Here is a 17,883-nt window from a genome sequence, read left to right as displayed (position 1 = left end):
AAGTCAAGATACTCAAGTTTGTGTCACTTGAGTCATGCCCGCTACTGTGCCGAGTCCGAAAGAGTTAAGAAGATTTGGCAACGAGCCAGCCGGTGAGGGAGGAACTGGCTTCCGGTGGCCAGAGGCAACAGGCTCACTTGCTCGGGATTAAGTGGGATCGGGGGAGATTACAGCTCTCTCGCTCTTCGTAGCTTGATGACACTGCTGCCTTGTGTTCTGCGCTCAGTCTCTTGGGAATGATTTGCCAGCGAATATTGCTTTGGGAGTGTGCGCGTGCACTTGATGCGATGGATCGATGACGACTGCAGCATCCGCAGAATAGAATCTTGTGGCTTCCATCGGGCCGTGGAGGTAAGACACACTTTGTGTGACTACTTTCACTTCATTGCATTTCATTTTTCAAATACTGCCCTTTTTGATTGACCATATGTTGTATTTTAATGGCGGTTTAACATCTGACGGGATGAAATATTGAACTTGTTTGCGTCAGGACACAATGAACTGTTTTGTGCAATAAAAGCTCCATCATGTATAAAATGTTTTTTTTATTCTGTCCATGAACTTGCTATCAAAGATTGCACGTCTTTGTATTAGTAGCAGTGATGTTGTTACAACCGGCGTGAAGCGTGCCATTAACCTCTGACCCGTTCACACCGACAACCAGCTCAAGAATGGATTACCATTCGAAAAAAAAAGGGTCAGCTGTCACGGAGCGCCCCCAAAAGTTTCAGCATCACCACGTCAAGTGTCTTTGTACGGATATGCTGGTGAGGTTCAAGAAATCCCAATTTTGAGACTTCTGCTTTTCTTCCAAATCTCAGAATCTTCAGCCGCTCAGGGTCAAAGGTCGAGGCTCCACTGACCATGAGGCAGGCGGTGGAGGCTCAGGTATTAAGCCCCCACTGTGAACTGGGAGAGCAGGGTGAGTAGGGAGAATCATGTCGTGCTTTTTTTTTTTTCCTCTCTCCACGAACAGCCATCTGTGTCTAACTGTTGCTTTTATGGGCACGTGTTGCAGGACTTCGGCAGATCCTGACAGATGTGGTAGAGGAGGTGAGGCGGACACTGAATCAGGACATTGATGGGACAGAGATTCTCCACAGTCTGCTCAATGCATCCTGGCTGCAGTCACTGCTCAAGGTGCAAACACACGCACACACACACTCGGAAACTTTCTTGCACCCTTGCGGCAAAGTCAGGGTTAACAATTGACCGGATCGCTCAAGTTCTTCTCGGTTTGATGTGATACTCGCTGTCTGAAAATGCAGTTGTCTTTGTATCGGCAGAGTCTTGCCTCATCATCATCTGATCAACCACAAGAACTCAGGAATAATGATGTCAACATTTTCACAGGCGTATGAGTGTCTTCAAAGATTCCTGCGAGAGTCCCCGGCACCGGTTCTGGATTGCGCCTCTGGACTCTCATTTCAGGTTTCACTCCACTTTTTTTTCAGTTGCTCTTCTTTTTTTTTTTTATAGTTTTCTTTTTATTGATGAACATTTTCCCTCCACAAACAATCAGACAAAGTGAAAAAAAACAAAAGTGTTGTCAAAGAAAAAAAAGAATAAATGATAATAATTAAATGAAATAAAAATGATTAGGTGCATATCCATCCATCCATCCATTATCCGCCGCTTATCCGGGGTCGGGTCGCGGGGGCAGCAGCTTCAGCAGGGAATCCCAGACTTCCCGCTCCCCAGCCACATCTTCCAGCTCTGCCGGAGGGATGCCCAGGCGTTCCCAGGCCAGCCGCGAGACTACGTCTCGCGGCTGGCCTGGGTCGTCCTCTGGGCCTCCTGCCGGTGGGACATGCCCGGAACACCTCACCAGGGAGGCGTCCAGGAGGCATCCTAAACAGATGCCCGAGCCACCTCATCTGGCTCCTCTCTACGTGGAGGAGCAGCGGCTCGACATTGAGTCCCTCCCGGATGGCCGAGCTTCTCACCCTATCTCTAAGGGAGAGCCCAGACACCCTGCGGAGGAAACTCATTTCGGCCGCTTGTATCCGAGATCTTGTTCTTTCGGTCGCGACCCACAGCTCGTGACCATAGGTGAGGGTAGGAACGTCGATCGACCGGTAAATCGAGAGCTTCGCCTTTTGGCTCAGCTCCCTCTTCACCACGACAGACCGATACAGCGTCCGCATCGCAGCGGAGGCTGCACCGATCCGCCTGTCGATCTCCTGCTCCATCCTCCCCTCACTCGTGAACAAGACCCCAAGATACTTAAACTCCTCCACTTGGGGCAGGATCTCCTCCCCGACCTGGAGAGGGCACTCCACCCTTTTCCGGCTGAGAACCATGGTCTCAGATTTGGAGATGCTGATCTTCATCCCAACCGCTTCACACTCGGCTGCGAACCGCTCCATTGAGAGTTGGAGATCACGGCCTGAGGAAGCCAACAGTACCACATCATCTGCGAAAAGCAGCAATGAAATACTGAGGTCACCAAACCGGATCCCCTCATCGCCTCGACTGCGCCTAGAAATTCTGTCCATAAAAGTTATCAACAGAATCGGTGACAAAGGGCAGCCTTGGCGGAGTCCAACCCTCACTGGAAACGAATCCGACTGACTGCCGGCAATGCGGACCAAACTCTGACATCGGTGGTACAGGGAACCAACTGCCCGTACTCCCGAAGCACGCTCCACAGAACTCCTCGTGGGACACGGTCGAACGCCTTCTCCAAGTCCACAAAACACATGTAGACTGGTTGGGCGAACTCCCATGCACCCTCCAGGACCCTGTAGAGAGTGTAGAGATAGTCCACTGTTCCACGGCCAGGACGAAAACCGCACTACTCCTCTTGGATCTGAGATTCAACCTCCCGACGGACCCTCCTCTCCAGTACCCCTGAGTAGACCTTACCAGGGAGGCTGAGGAGTGTGATTCCTCTATAGTTGGAACGCACCCTCCGGGAGCATATTGGACCACTTTTTAAAGCAAGACGTAAAACAAAGTAAGGAGAATTATCGACATTTGCTGCGTCAGCTGAAGTCCGACCTAATCGGTTTCTCATATTCTTGTACCATATCCAAGTTATCTAATTCGACACTGAGGGAGTACTACGTTAATTTTTCCATAACATAAATGTCATGCACAATACTCGTCCAGTCTCCACCAATCGGTGATTCTGTCTTTAACCATTTTCTCGTGATGGATTTTTTACTGGCCGCTGAAAATATATGAAACGTTTTTTTGTGAGTCCAACTCTCCAGTTGCAAATCCCCCAACAACATGCAATCACATTTGAAAGGGATTTTCACTCCAAGTACATTCTCAAGGTGTGTGTGGATCTCACGCCAGTAAAGTTGGGTCACTTGGCAGGTCCAAAAAATATGGGAGTTGCTCTTCTGTGGCTGGATGTTCTCTCCCGACTGACGCTGTCCTTCCTGTGCAGTTGCTGATCGACATCAAGGCATTGCCGCCAGGCTGCTCCGAGGACGCGAAAGAGCTTGACCGACTCCTGCGGCAACCTCACCTTCAGGTACTCACTGCTGCTGCGTTTTGTTTTTTTTTCAAGCCGTAAGCATTTTCCATTGTTCGCCCAGGCTCTGCTTTCTGCGCACGACACCGTGGCTCAGAAGGACTACGAGCCGGTGTTGCCGCCAATGTCAGCTGACGTTCCGGACGAAGAGGAAGCCACCAGGATCGTGTGCCTGGTCAAGAACAAGCAGCCGCTGGTGAGCTGCTGAGAGAAAAAAACCTTCTTCCTGTAAATTAGCTTTCAAGTCAGCTGACGGCTGCGCTGATTCATCGCTTTGACCCCACCTGAGTTTGAAACTGGGTCACATTTTGATGGGATCACCCTTCATTAGATTTTCTGCATGAATCCTCGTGACGTGCAACCTAGTTGGTTTAATATCATTTATCCGTGTTTTGCTTCCGTTTCGGATGATTCTTTGCATTCATCACACTGCGATTGTGTTGTGAGCCTGTAGATGGCATGTTCCGCAGAAAACATCATTCCTTTGAGTCCTTCTGTCGTTTCACAGCTTTGCAACCGTCTGAGAACTTGTTCACAACCGCCTGCCACGTCCTCTCCTGTGGAAAAGATCCCAAGATCGGGGATCTGCAGTCACTGGGACACCCTGAGGCGCTTAACACGCCAGAGGCTTCACTTAGAAGGCTTGTTGGGGTCCAGCTCGGATGAGAAGGGTTCAGCAGTGTGTAGCGTGCGCAGAGGCAGCTACCCGTCAGCGGAGGCTGCGTGTCACCAAACGGTGCGGCCGTGCCGCCCACCTTGCTACGTGGCCGTGAGCCGCAATTGCAAAGCAATGAGCCAGTGCAGAGTTTGTTACACCAACCTCCTCTGGCAGCAGAACGTGAACCACTCTTCTCCGTCGGTCTACAGCTCGGTCCTGATTGGTAAGAAATGATCAGAGCATCATCCATCCTCAACCGCTTCCTCCATCATCCATCACGTTGGCCAGTTCAGTGATTGTAACGCAAGGGTCCGTCTTTTTTTTTTTTTCTTTTTTCGAGACGACTTCATTGAAGAGTTAGATGACAAAAATGAGAATCAATCATCTGCGCTGCCCATCCACGCCCCCATCGCGCCCCAGCGATGGGCTGTCTCTCCGCCCTGCCTCTCTGTACCATACTACGCCAACGTGGACCGCTGCCTCCAGCCAAATCTGCCTCCAAGGCTGAGAAACCAGAGTGCGCAGATTCGCACTGCGCCCCCCAGCCCCGTGCGCCCCCACCGACTGATGAAAATCCCTCAGGCTCGCCCTGTGGAGCTGGCCAAACAGGAGAGTCTGGACGAGCTGCGGAGCACGGTACAGCTGGCCGCCAGCTCCATGGAGAGCAGCACCAAGGACATCCAGCTGCTCGGGGAGAAGATGGCCACTGCGACAGAGCGCATGTCCGAAACGGTCCACGACAACTCTCAAGCTTTGACGTTGCTCGGCCAGGTGGTCGATCGGCTTCAGACGGTTCTCAATACCGGCAGGACAGAGAAGAACTCTCCACGGGCCAAAAGTGCTGCTGCTGAGCAGCAAAAGAACAAAGTGCAGCGTCCTTCCCTTTCCTCCATGCCTTCGCTCATCTCGTCATCCTCCAGCTCCCTCAGCAGCTGCCCAGATGTGCCCTCCACCTCGCGGGCTCGCAGCTGTCTGTACGGATCCTGCCGTGGATCGCCACGCAGCAAGCCCAAAAATCCTCCTCGATCGCATCCTCTTACAAACGGCGCCTTGGGAGAAGCTAAGGAGACTTCCTTTGTGGTGAGAGGTCGCGCCAACCAGCGGAAGAAAGCGAAGAAGACGGCGACCTGAGAGGTGGAGCAGAGGGAAAAATCCACCTCTTGGATCTTTTCAAGCTGCTTTGTGTTAGTTTAAATTTTTTTTTCTCTGTCATTTCGTTCACCGTCTCCATCGTTTCCATGCGTTCTGATGTACACTTCCACTCTCTGCTGTGTTTGGACTCACTTTTGTGTTGGTTTTCTTCCATCTCACTGCAGCCCGCCTGCACTCTTCATTTCGCTGAATCCACTAGCTGTGCCTTTGCACCTCGATGGCACCTCACATCTTATTTAGTCGTCTCTTTTCTGTTTTAGGGAGCGACAATAAAGAGAAATGAAATCACTGGGGAGATTTTTGTGGCTCGGGTGATTCACGGCGGCCTGGCCGATCGCAGTGGTGAGTTCTGCCTTTTTTTCTAAATACCTTTTTTTTTTTTTTTTTTTAATTTGATATACTTAGGAGGATATTTTCGACTGCAGGTCAAAATTGGCCCTGCCTAACCATACAGCATTGAGTGCATGGTAAATAAACAGCACTCGATTGCACAGAAAAAAAATGTGTTGAATTTACAGAATTTTATTTCATTGAGTGGTTACTCAAAATAAGATCATCTGAATGAAAAATACTTTAAAGTAGTCATCTACTTTTTTAATGAAAAATTATTTTTAAAGAAATATTGTTTTAATTAGCATATTTCTAAAAAAAAAAACTTTATGGATCAATATGATCTTATTTTGTGTTTTTATTTTTTTTGTGTAAATTCTTAAACTACTTCTTGGTAACTCCTTTTTTTTCCAAGTGTAAGGTTCATGCTTAATGTTCGTGATGTAGGTCATGCACTGAAGCCCCAGTGCAAGTATTAATCATTTTTGGTTTGTGTGAGCAGGTTTGCTCCACGCCGGGGATCGGATCATAGAGGTGAACGGCTTTCCGGTGGACGGCTTGGAGCCTGAGCAAGTCATTCAAGTGGTGGTAGGTGCTTGGATTTCATGCACGTCAGTCCTCTGTGGGAGTGTCATCGACTCTCGTTCTCAGGAACATACCTTCATGCTTGAACACAATACGTTCCGATCAACTCTTGATTTCTTCGGCTTTTTGAAATCCGACCATTTGTTGAAGTACATTCTGACTTGGTCAGCAGTCAATCGCAGAACACTTCTGGACAAAAACGTTCCATTTACACTTAGGGACAATTTGCATTCTTCAGTTAACATTAGCATGCACGTTTTTGGAATGTGGGAAGTTGCCAGAGTACGCAAGCATGGGGGAAGCATGTAAACTCTTTTCACAAACTTCTAATGTTGTGGTGCATCAACTTGAATTATGAATAAGTATCTTCACTGATTTTATTTTTCTTTTGTTTTTTTGTTGTCGTTGTTCCAACCAGCAGGCCAGAGCACAGGGAACCATCATGTTCAAAGTGGTCCCCATCACGGACAGGCCCATTCACAACCATACCATGGTGAGTTGTCTTCTCTTCCAAGATAATTAAAGTCAACAAAAATAACTCAAACTAAAATTGGAAAAAAACTGTTTTGTTCATAAAATAAAATGACATGGAAAATGCTTTGAAAAAATGAAAAACAACTCAAACTACATTGTACGTTTATAAAACGCACAATAATTGCAGCAAAAATGTCATTGTTTTTCAATCTTTGTCAGTTGATATCGTACATTCAGCTTTAAGGGGTAATTTTAAGTGTACTTATTTTGATATTGATGTATTTTTGTACAGAAGAAGGAAACTACTTCTAAAACTAAAACTAATACTAAAGCTAATAAAACCCAAAACCAAAGCATTATCAAATAAAAAAATATATATATATTAAAAACTAACAAATTTGTAATATAAGTTAATTCAAACTAACCAAATTATAGAAAGTCAAATTGGAATTAAAAAAAAAAAAGCCAAATAAAAATCCCACATCTATCAATACCTCCTGGCTCCTCTCCTAACCTCTCTCATTCTCAATCATTTTTTTACACATCAGCTTTACGTACGCGCTATGGTGGACTACAACCCTCAACAAGATCCCACCATCCCCTGCACAGACGCTGGCGTGAGCTTCAGGAAAGGCGACGTTCTGGAGATCGTAGACCAGACGGACGCTCTGTGGTGGCAGGCCAAGAAAATGCCCAGCGACGTGGCCTGTGCAGGCCTTATCCCCTCCAGCAGTCTACTCAAACGGTCAGTTCAACCCTCGGCTCGTCACATGGAAGACAGACAAGTGGAATCATCTTTACTAATATGTTGATGTGCATGATGTCGCAGGAAGCAGAGGGACTTGATGCCTTATCAGCCGCACACCTGCATACACATACGTAAGTTCACCCAATATTTGAACCGTTGTATCACTGTACAGTATGGGCTTGATTTACTAAAAGTTTGCCATATAGGTTATACTTTGTCTCAATTGGTAGCAACCAAAGATCACACAAGGGTCCATTCTTGGACCACTTCTATTTTCTACTTGCTGACCCTTGCTCATATTATGGAGCATCACAACATCTCTTATTATACGTATTCAGGTGACATGCAAGGGTCTGCTCAAACGGTCATTTAATTTAAATCAGGACAGCTGACAACATTACCGTTTAAAATCTCATGAATCGATGCTTCATTCTCTTGTCATTCCCCATTTGGACGCTATCTTTTAATTTATCTAGACTTGTCATTTTTTTCAATCATAATAATAATAATAATAATCATATACAAATGGTCTAATATAATATGTAATCTAGTAACATATTTAGTAATATTCATTAATTAAGTGTTAGGTTCAGTAGCAGGTTGGATGTTTTTTTTTTCGGAAACATCATAGTTATAAATTTGTACGCATGGTCAAATCCGTTTTGCGCAAGCTTTTAGAGGTCAAACGTAAATATCTAAAAAATCTGATGTGGTTGGAAAAAAGTAAAAATATGTTTTTCAAATCATCGTCAAAAATACATTTAAGATGACATAAAGCCATCTCTGATTAAAATTTTCAAATTTACATAAGGCCTTTTCAGAAATTCATTTCCGGAGCTTGTGGTGTTGACAATCACAAGAAGGAGTCATGCCGTATCACCTCAAAAGGAATGTGATGAATCCAGCGCGTTCAGTTTTTCGTGGCAATCGAGAGATGACTGTGCCTCTGGTTTATTTATTGTGGTCGGCAACAGCACTGACAAAGAATAATAAGATCTCACTTTTATGTACTGTATGATAAGTCAGTTCGAGTGAGTAAACGCTCCATTTCGCTCCCTTCCATGACTACATGCTAAATGTATGTAATTGTGTTCTTTTGGCCTTCTTGCTTTGCTGAAGTGAGCACGGTGGAGGAAGGTACTGCTCAGTTGCTTCTTTCAATTCAACGTGGCACATTTAGCATTTCATGTATGCTGTGTTTATTTCCATTTTCTCCCAACAGAGGAGGACCTGATGGCCATTGATGAGAAATGTGTCGAAGCAGGTAAATGTTAACGCAGTGCATTTGCTGTCATATTTGATGTTGATTGTGTTGGGTTTTTTTTTTTTCCCTCTCTTCCGCCCTGCCAGATGAGGAGGCTTTTGAATCTGGTAGGTAAGTCTTTGTTGACTTAATCTGTTCTGATTTGTGCTCATGAACGCAATGCATCGCAACCCTTTCCTCTGAAGAATAATCTTTTACCTCCGTGCTTCTTTTCACATGCGGAACAGACGAGCTCAGAGTCGGTGAGAGAGCAAAACGGTGTCATGAATTCAGATCAGTCGATCTCCAAAATGATTAAATTCACATGACATGATAGAAATTGGAGGATTCAATTCTTTGAAAGCACTTTTCACTCGCCCTACTTTGATTGCTTTACGTTGAAGACATACATTTCGATTTTGCTTCTCTGGCAGTGTGCTTAATGGAACCATACATTTGCATCAAGTGTCATTTTCTATACTGATTCTATATTTCCATTTGAATTGGTTCCCTGTCTATGAAGAGGAGGATGATTTCAGCAGCACCGTTGACGGAGTCTACCTTGGTGTGTCATCCATCTCTCATCGTCATTGAAACATCTTTGATCATTAGATTTTGTGTGATATATATTTATTTTATTTTATATTATTTTATGTATTTATTTAATTTAATTAATTTATTTATTTATTTATTTATTTTTTTTTCCAGCTGGCTTCAGGCACAGCTTGCGTCTATGTCGCAGACGCTTTCACAGCTCCGGCCAAATGTCCTGCCCCGCCAAGTGTTCCAATAACTGCAGCAGTGCCCTCAACTGTGCCTATGAGGAGGTGGTGCGCTACCAACGCAGTTCCAGTGATGTGCACCGCCTCATTGCGCTGTTAGGTACATACCAAAAAAATGTATATATTTCGGGTGAAGTGTCAGAAAATAACCGTCTTCTGTCATATAGGCCCATCAGGTGTGGGTGTGAATGCGCTTCGCAGATGCTTGATTGAAATGGATCCGAACACATTCCAAGGAGCAGTACCTCGTATGTGACCACCACTCACATTCTTAATCATAACTCAGCGTTAAAATCCTGAAAAAAAAAATAATTTGTTCGACACAAAGAAGAAGTCATTGCTGTTCATTTCCCTCTGCCAGATACCACACGAGCACCCAAAGGATACGAGGAGTCTGGCCGAGAATATCACTTCACCAGCCGAGAGGTCTTTGACAACATGGTGTACAAAAGCAGGTGTGACTGCGTCTTGTTTAAACTCGGTTAATAACTGTCAATATTGTTTGGCCGTAGATAACCACAGACATGAATTGTTTAAGATTCTGAGTACGAAATCTGGTTCCTTGAGTAGTTTCCTTATCCAGTCATCAGGATCGCAAGTGGAAGTGCTAACTCTTCTTGTGTTTGCACTCATAAATGGCCTGCAGGTTCTTGGAGTACGGTGAGTATAAAGGAAATTTGTATGGCACCTGCCGAGAAACTGTGAGGGACGTTTTGAACAGCGGCAAGATCTGCGTCATTGACATTGAACCAAATGTGAGTGGATGTCCACACTTGCATGCAAAACCGGGAATACTTTTACTCAATGGAATATATGGATTGCCGTACTTTCCTTTACCGTATTTAGGCCATTCAGGCTGTTAGAACACATGACCTGCGGGCTTATATAATCTATGTGAAGCCACCACCGCTGGAGCAATTAAGAGAGACGAGGAAGGAATCGTATATAACCACCGAGTACTACGTCAACCGTCCCTTCAAAGTAAGTGTAGATGGATGGATGGCTGTGGTAGCGCAAGGTGATGAGTTGTACACGATGTTAACATGGACATTGCTGAGTGATTGTGACGTGAGGTAACCTTCATTAATTAGGATGAAGACTTCCAGGAGATGGAGGAGGCTGCACGGAAGCTTGAGTCCCACTACTCGCAGTTCTTTGATTGCGTGATCGTCAACAGTGACTTGCAGGAGTCCTGCGTCCAGTTGCTGGCCGCCGTTCGGAAGGCACAGGATGAGCCACAGTGGGTCCCCATTAACTGGATCCGACCCACCACAGACTCGTAGACAAAATTGTCAGAAGTTGATGAGAAATGTAGTCGCTGTTATCATGGTAGCAATTTACTATGCTATGAAATGTGTTTTCTGATCAGCTCATGGTAAAGAGCCAATCCCAGCTGACTTTGGAGCGAGAGGTCAATCAAACTCAGGAAACACACGATGAAAACCTTTATGTGGAATTTAGTCTTCACTGTAACTAACATGGAAGCTGGAATACTTTGAGAAAACTCACACGGGCATGGGGAGGAACATGTAAACTCCGTGCAGGAAGGTTGAAATTGAGATTAGAACTCAGAAACTCACAAATGACACAGACGTGCTAACCACTAGCACACCGTGCTGCCAAATTGGTGTCTGTTGTGCTACACAAAGTATTTGTGACACCCCAATAAAATCTCATCACCCTGTCATGGCTCTCACGCTTAATAAAATAAAGAGCATGGCTTATTCTGTTCAGTGTTTACACTTTAGGCTTTAAGAACATTTGTTATTCTTTTTTTTGTTCTTTAAAATGGATCACTGCATCAACTTGTTTACATTATTGTCAAGATTAAATGATGATACTCTTCATTGTCGATTTGGTTCTTTGAAATGATGAAGTCTTTGTGACAATAATAAAACTGTCAAAGTTTGACTGGCTTTTGTGAGCTTTTATTTTGACGACACCGGATGCTCGTTGGCGTACTTGCTACTTCCGGTTCGTTCGGTCGCTCCGATTCAATGTGGCACACAGAAAAAAAGCAAACAAATACTCCACGCTCTGGATGTATTCAGATTATCATACGATGGATCAAATCATGAATTAAAAAAAAAAGTTTATTCCGAGAAATTTGAACGGAACATGGACAACGGGGAGCCCAAGGTAACGAACGTTTCTTTTTAGAAGAAACCTCAGTTTGATTTGAGTGCATTGCTGGCTAATGAAGCTACAAACGGTTGTTTTCTTGGCGAAAATGTGCACACATGTTTTGATGTAAGTGAGTTAATATCTGAAATAATACAGTGCAGCACACAGGTATGGTACGTAAATGTGACGTAATGCTTGTACTCTGTTTACTTTTGTAGACAACCCGACCGAGGGAGCTCCCGCCTTTGCCGCAGGTCAATATGAATGAATACGAGTCACTGCAAAATCACTTAGAAATGTTTGAATGATTTCTATTTTATGCTGGGCTCATTCAGTCTGCACATCCTCTGCATTTGCTTTCGATTGTATACCTTAAATTTGTAAATGGAGAAAAAAAAACATCTCCGAAAATAGCGTTCAATTTATTATCGCTGTTCTGCTCTTTCAACTTTTTTTCTTCCCACCGATTCAAACCATTCCAAATTCACGATACTGTATTCAGTTTATTCAGGGCATGTTGGATATTACTTTGCACCTTCCACAAATTTATACTTTCCCCAGATTTCCACAGTCCCCATCTCCAAACCCCCATTCAAATGAACGTGATGATAAAACAAAAACAAAATACTTGTTTCCAATTCCAAATTCAAATTCAGCCATTCAATTCAGCGTCCTCTCTTGCGTGTTCACAAATTATTCCTGCAGAAATTGCTTACTAACCTAAAAACTCCCAAAACTCTTGTTACTACACGTGTCTGCGGAGTTTTGTTTTTGTATTATTTGACTGCTAACAAACATTCAACAAACATTTACACTAGATGCCAGGCACCTTGACGGTACTTAGTCAGCAAGTGTATCTTTCCATAGGTTATTTTTCCTTTACATGTAAGCAACAATTTAAATCACCCCAATCCATACAGATGAGCTGTTGCTGCCCTAAATCAGTTTTCATCTTTGCATTGTTATACAGTTGAAAGGTCACAATCACATTTGACCTGAGGACTCTTGTAATACAGTAGTCACTCCTTTTCCTATACATTAACCCAACCACCCTCATAGTCGGCGAGGCTTTGACCTGCGGCCCGAGTAATCCTTACTTCTGGCAGATGCTTGACCACAGATATAGCCAAGGATTTAACAACAGGACGTAATGTACAGCTTCACTCCACTCTTGCCTGATTCTTGTGTGGAATGGCCAGAAAGACACCGGTGAACTTTCTCTCTTGTCTTCATCATCTGCTGGTGTAATAATTGATACAAATACACAAAAGTGATCTGTGGTTCTCTCCCTTTCTATAGCGAGGACAAAGGTCTCTTCCTACAGGGCCCAGGTAGGTAAGCCCGTTTCTTGAAAACTTGGATAAAAGTCGTCTTTATGTTACTTTGACACAATCGGTCCCCTTTCCTCTTTTATGTGGACACTGAAGTGGAGACTCAGCTGGTGAGTATGGAACTGACAGAAACTAAATAAATGACCACTTTAATGAATGAGTCTGACTTCACGGTGCCGATGTAACAGAAGTGTCCAAGCCCAAGAAGAAGCGGGTGAGAACAGAAGCAAACGGAGCCACCGATGCAGACGGTGCGCACACTTGCTCACATTGCATGGAAATTATTTTCCATCAGCTCATGCACAGTTCACTGTTACGCATCCTTTTTCAGATCCGGGAATGGAGATGGAAGGCCGAGGCAGCAGAAGAGCTTGTGAGATCGGTGACCATCTTTCACTTGAATCGACAACAGATGCGCCCCCTCAGAGGAAGAGGAAGAAGAAAAAGACGGCGACTAAAGGTAGCGTCAGAACAAATATGGCGAATGATCTTCAAATAGTTTCACCTCTCAGGCTGATTTTTATGATGCTGGGACAAGTCTCCTATTCTGAATCAATGCCAATATAAGTTTGTATTTACTCTACAAGGGCGTTTCAAGTGGCATCGATGATTCTTTTTTTGTTGTCCATTGTTTTTGTTTTTGTCTTTTTGAATTAATTTAATACACAAGGTTGACATTAGGTTGATTTTAAATGTTAAATTATTTTGTTAGCCGGGAGGAGAGCACTCGAACAGTTTTTTACGAGTTGTGGTCTTTTACGGAGTGTCGCCTCCAAAGTATGTCATCTAGCGGCAGTCAGTAAACAAAACGCCACGAGATAACGGCAATCATCTATCCAAATTGACTTGGACTCAGTCAGTGATCAAAGCAAGTGGCTTGTAATGTTACATGAGGAATACTTCTCAAGAGGAATTTAAGCCTCAAATCCGCTTTAGAAGTTGCCAACTTGGCAAACAAGGGATGGAAAACAAGAGCATCCTAGCTTTATTTAACACCTTCAAGTTGTGATACATCCAACTTTAGGCGCGGTATTATGCACCTCAAATGCAGTACCTGTATTTAATTCTTGGCTGGTTGGTTGTCAAATATTTTTTCAAATTTTTACTACACAATACTTAACAGTGTTTTTGTTTTAAATGATGCACAAAAAAATAAAATTCTAAAACTAATAATAAAACTAATAATCATTTTTTGAAAAAAGAAACAAAGCCGCTCTGAAAACCAATTAATATCAGCTACATTTAAAAAAAAAAAAAAATAACCCGTAATGAAAACTACCTATGATGAAAATTCCCAAACAATTATATAACCAACACACATTTCCACAAGCTATGGCACGAAATAAGATACACGAGGTCCCAGGTTAGTCCAGTAAGTCCCAAGACTGTACTTGTCACAATTGTGATAAACAAGCCTCAAATTCCACAGTCGTCATCGGTGATGAAGCGATACCTCGCCTTGAGCAGGGCTGACGTTACAGTTTTGCTTTTCAACGCGTTTATTGGGCATGAAATGCAAATTTGGGCTCGCAAATTATGGTGCAAATCCGATAGCGCCTTGACATAATTTAGACTGTATATGGGCCGATTATTTAGCCGCATTTATATGACATCTATGTTGTATCTGAAAACCTGCTTATGAATATATAGGGAAAAAAAACAAAACAACTGAGATTAAGGGTATAAACAAAGTTAGTTTTTTAGTTTTTACCTTCTCTTACCATTTCTGAACATGTAAATTATGACAAAAGAAGTAATTTCTTGCTGCTTTAAAACAAATATGTTTAAAAAAAATTGTGTTATGTTCAAATCATTAACCTCAACATTTCCGCCACCGTATGAAATTCAAATTTCGTGCGATTATTTGTTTTGTCTGAGCAGATGTGGGTGTATCTTAGGCGACTAATTGGCGTCTATCGGATCTGTGCATTTACGCTACACTCACATAGGCAGACATTTATTGTCGTGTTACTCATATTTGGAAGGCCTGATTCAGATCTGTTTTTATCTTAACGTTGCTTTGACGTATTGACACTGAATTGTGACATAAAATCGGAATTGTGTCGTTTACAAATCCACCTTGACAAACAATTTTGCAAATGGCAGAAAATAATGCATATGTGTTTTTGTTTCCACGTTGAGATCTTGAAGGTGACCAAGCTGACCTGGTGAATGGCGGCGACACAGTGGATCAAACCACCGATGAAGAAGTCGTTAAAAAAAACAAAAGGAAGAAGTAAGGAACCTTTTCAGTGGTTTCGATTTGGATGGGTGTCGTACGTGTGACCCACCTCGTTCGCCTCATTTCCAGGAAGTCAAAAGTTCTGCAATCGTCAATTCCTGATGGACTGGATGTAGAAGATGACGACGTTATCACAGACATGACTTGTCACATACCGCAGCATTCGCTGTTTTCTGCCCCACAAGGACAGAGTCAGCCCGTTGGAAAGGTCTTCGTAGAGCGCAACAGTGAGTGATGGAATGGCTTTTTACGGATTCGCCTATTTGCGCGGATGTTTTTATTTTTTAGGGGGGGGCGGGGGTCGACAATAATTGCGGGCCGCTCGATTCATTATGAAGCACAGCAGCCGACATCAACCAATAAATTTGAAGGACTTGACGGTGGATTTTCATGCGTCATGCTCATGAATGCTGCCAAGTTCACGTTCCTCCATCTCGCTATGGTCCCCGGTTTTTTTTTTTTTTTTTTTTTTTTTTTCACACTATAAGACCCCGAGATCTCGCCCGGTCAATTAAGCGCTCAACCGCAGTTGACTTTACTTCTTTCAGCCGTCAGCCTATTTTGCCAAAGTAGTAGAAAATATGAATGTCTGTTTTTGAATGTACGTAAAACGTCAGCATTAATCTAGAAAGTACCGATAGTGTGCCTTAAAAGTCAACTTAAGAACATTTGCACTTGGTTAGCTGCCACTGCTGATTGTGCATCTGTTATTGTCCAGAGCGCTTCCAGGCAGCAGAGCGGTCTGACTGGAGAAAGACCAGTGACCAGATGGAAAACCTGAACGAAATCCAATCCATGCAACCTCGCTGGACCACCAGAGATGTTTCTATCAATGTGCACAAGAACTTCAGGTACAACTAAATTGCATCAGATCATTTGAATTGCTATTAGGGGTTAACGCTTCTGACTCAACATTCTGAGGTTGGCGGTCAACTCCGGGCTACGGCGAAGACTTACACAGATTTTGCTGTCAATTCATGTGCATTGTCCTAAAAAAAAAAGCAGCAACCATTGTACCAGCGGGTACTAATTACCCCCAAGGACAACATGAGTAACCTATAGGTCTGTTCTAAAAATAGCTCACCACAGATGGGCCACTGTGACTTACTAAAGAAAATATTAATATCTATTTATTTGGATATATATTCCATTTTTTAAACTCATAACTTGTTTACAATTTACCATTCATGTCATATGGCTGCTTTTGTGTGATTCAGGATTTTCGCTCTATACTGTCACGGCTTCCTGGCAGGATTTGCAGTGTGGAACATCGTTGTGATATTTGTGTTAGCTGGCCAGCACCTCACGGCGTTGTCCAACCTACTGGAGCAATACCACAGCTTGGCTTACCCATCGCAGTCACTGCTTTACATGCTGCTGGCCATCAGCACCGTGGCTGCTTTTGACAGGTACCAAGGCCCGACCGCTTTTATTCTGTCCTTGATGTAATGCGTAGTCCATTTAGAATTCCTTGTCATTTACTGGGAAGAAATCACGAGTTTCGTTCTTCATTGAATGCTTGACAATATACACTATAAACTCTTGCTTAAGTAAAAATGTTTGTCTTTGTAGAGTCAACCTGGCCAAGAGCTCCATGGTGCTGCAAGAGCTGGTCACACTGGACCCAGTGGCTCTCGCCTCATTCTGTGAGTATTTACCCCTCCATTGCTCGTTTTTTTTTAATTGGCTTTTTCTTTTGTAACAACTTTTCTGCCTCCTGGTTCCATTCTACACTGCAGTTTATTTCTCCGCATTGGTGCTCTCCCTCAGCCAGCAAATGACAAGCGATCGCATCAACCTGTACCCGGAGACCAATGCAACGTTGTGGTACGCTACCTTGGTTTGCAACGTTTTCTTGGAAAAACTTGCAATCTCTTCATGGGGATTAACAGGAATTCATGTGACCACACCAGAAATGTATAAAAGTGAAGCCTGGCTCTTTGGATAATGATCTCGTTCCTCTCAAGGCTACCGGGGTCCAAGCATCAAATCCTGCAGTCTTGGGTGACAGTCAACCTTGTGGTGGCGCTGTTGGTGGGCCTGGCCTGGCTCTTCATCTCCATCCGACCTCAGACGGACTACACTGAAAGTACGGCATGTTAAGATCCAGTGATGTTATTGTATGGATTTGTCTCATCTCGTTCTGTTTCTCTTCCCCAGACGATCTGGTTGCCATGCAAATTGAGCCCCCCAAGGGAGATGACAAATCAGAAATGAGCGCCTGACTATCACAGACTGATACTGTGTACAACTTCTGTCATGTTTGCACATTTTATCTGTATTTATATAAATAAATCTGATTGTGTTGATTTTTTTCTGTGTGTTTTTGCTTTGTAACTATGCATACGTATTGAATACCAGAGATGGGCATTTCGTCCCTGGGACGGAACGGTGGAGGAAATTATCAATGGTATTTAGCAAGAAAATTTGAAGATGAACACTCTTTCAGCCTGGCAATGACCCAAAGCACACATAGAAATCAAAGAAAATAATGGCTTCACAAGAAGCCAATTAAGGTTTTAGTGCAGGCATTTTTTTCCACACGGATACGCTCCTACCCAAAAAGATTTTTTTAAACACTTAAAACATTTTAGTTTTTAACAGAGTTGTACAGGTTTATAGTTCACGATCACATTCCTGCAGATAAGATATTATGGGCGTCAACAGTTTGAAGCTACTTATAAGAGAAGGTACTACCAAACTTAAAATGTAGAAAGAAAAATCACA

The 17,883-nt window shown here is 43.5% G+C and overlaps 2 protein-coding genes across 11 annotated transcripts; both read left to right on the top strand.

Annotated features, from left to right (window-relative positions):
* Positions 1-38: 38 nt before the first annotated feature.
* On the top strand, positions 39-11,370 carry LOC148339405 (MAGUK p55 subfamily member 4-like). 8 transcript variants are annotated; one of them, XM_088292114.1, is made up of 22 exons: positions 39-351; positions 822-922; positions 1,019-1,140; positions 1,354-1,431; positions 3,401-3,487; positions 3,552-3,683; positions 5,558-5,639; positions 6,130-6,215; positions 6,634-6,705; positions 7,235-7,431; positions 7,516-7,565; positions 8,554-8,571; positions 8,657-8,698; positions 8,785-8,806; positions 8,918-8,940; positions 9,201-9,242; positions 9,386-9,559; positions 9,627-9,707; positions 9,821-9,914; positions 10,106-10,214; positions 10,306-10,440; positions 10,551-11,370. In XM_088292114.1, exons 2-22 carry the CDS (start codon positions 865-867, stop codon positions 10,740-10,742), a joined length of 1,896 nt encoding a protein of 631 aa, XP_088148240.1. In that variant the 5' UTR covers positions 39-351; positions 822-864; the 3' UTR covers positions 10,743-11,370. The 8 variants fall into 8 exon arrangements, 7 of the variants coding, with proteins under 7 accessions (XP_088148240.1, XP_088148241.1, XP_088148239.1 ...); XM_088292115.1 differs by having other exon boundaries at positions 6,631-6,705; positions 8,785-8,805; positions 8,926-8,940; XM_088292113.1 differs by having other exon boundaries at positions 6,631-6,705.
* Positions 11,371-11,408: 38 nt separating this feature from the next.
* tmem237b (transmembrane protein 237b) lies at positions 11,409-17,465 on the top strand. Of its 3 annotated transcripts, XM_088292121.1 has the most exons (14): positions 11,409-11,598; positions 11,802-11,837; positions 12,883-12,914; positions 13,011-13,024; positions 13,103-13,165; positions 13,246-13,374; positions 15,057-15,150; positions 15,226-15,383; positions 15,875-16,007; positions 16,374-16,565; positions 16,729-16,802; positions 16,896-16,983; positions 17,124-17,245; positions 17,317-17,465. In XM_088292121.1, exons 1-14 carry the CDS (start codon positions 11,578-11,580, stop codon positions 17,379-17,381), a joined length of 1,221 nt encoding a protein of 406 aa, XP_088148247.1. In that variant the 5' UTR covers positions 11,409-11,577; the 3' UTR covers positions 17,382-17,465. The 3 variants fall into 3 exon arrangements, with proteins under 3 accessions (XP_088148247.1, XP_088148246.1, XP_088148249.1); XM_088292120.1 differs by lacking the exons at positions 11,409-11,598; positions 11,802-11,837 and adding an exon at positions 11,863-12,792 and having other exon boundaries at positions 12,883-12,918; XM_088292123.1 differs by lacking the exons at positions 11,409-11,598; positions 11,802-11,837 and adding an exon at positions 11,864-12,792.
* The last annotated feature ends 418 nt before the right edge of the window (positions 17,466-17,883 follow it).

Source organism: Idiotropiscis lumnitzeri, chromosome 3 (genome assembly GCF_059441095.1).
Source record: "Idiotropiscis lumnitzeri isolate Australia: NSW breed Sydney's pygmy pipehorse chromosome 3, RoL_Ilum_1.0, whole genome shotgun sequence".
Lineage (NCBI taxonomy): Eukaryota > Metazoa > Chordata > Actinopteri > Syngnathiformes > Syngnathidae > Idiotropiscis > Idiotropiscis lumnitzeri.
The sequence above is the reverse complement of the archived record's forward strand: the minus strand, read 5'-3'. Positions and strand labels throughout refer to the sequence as shown.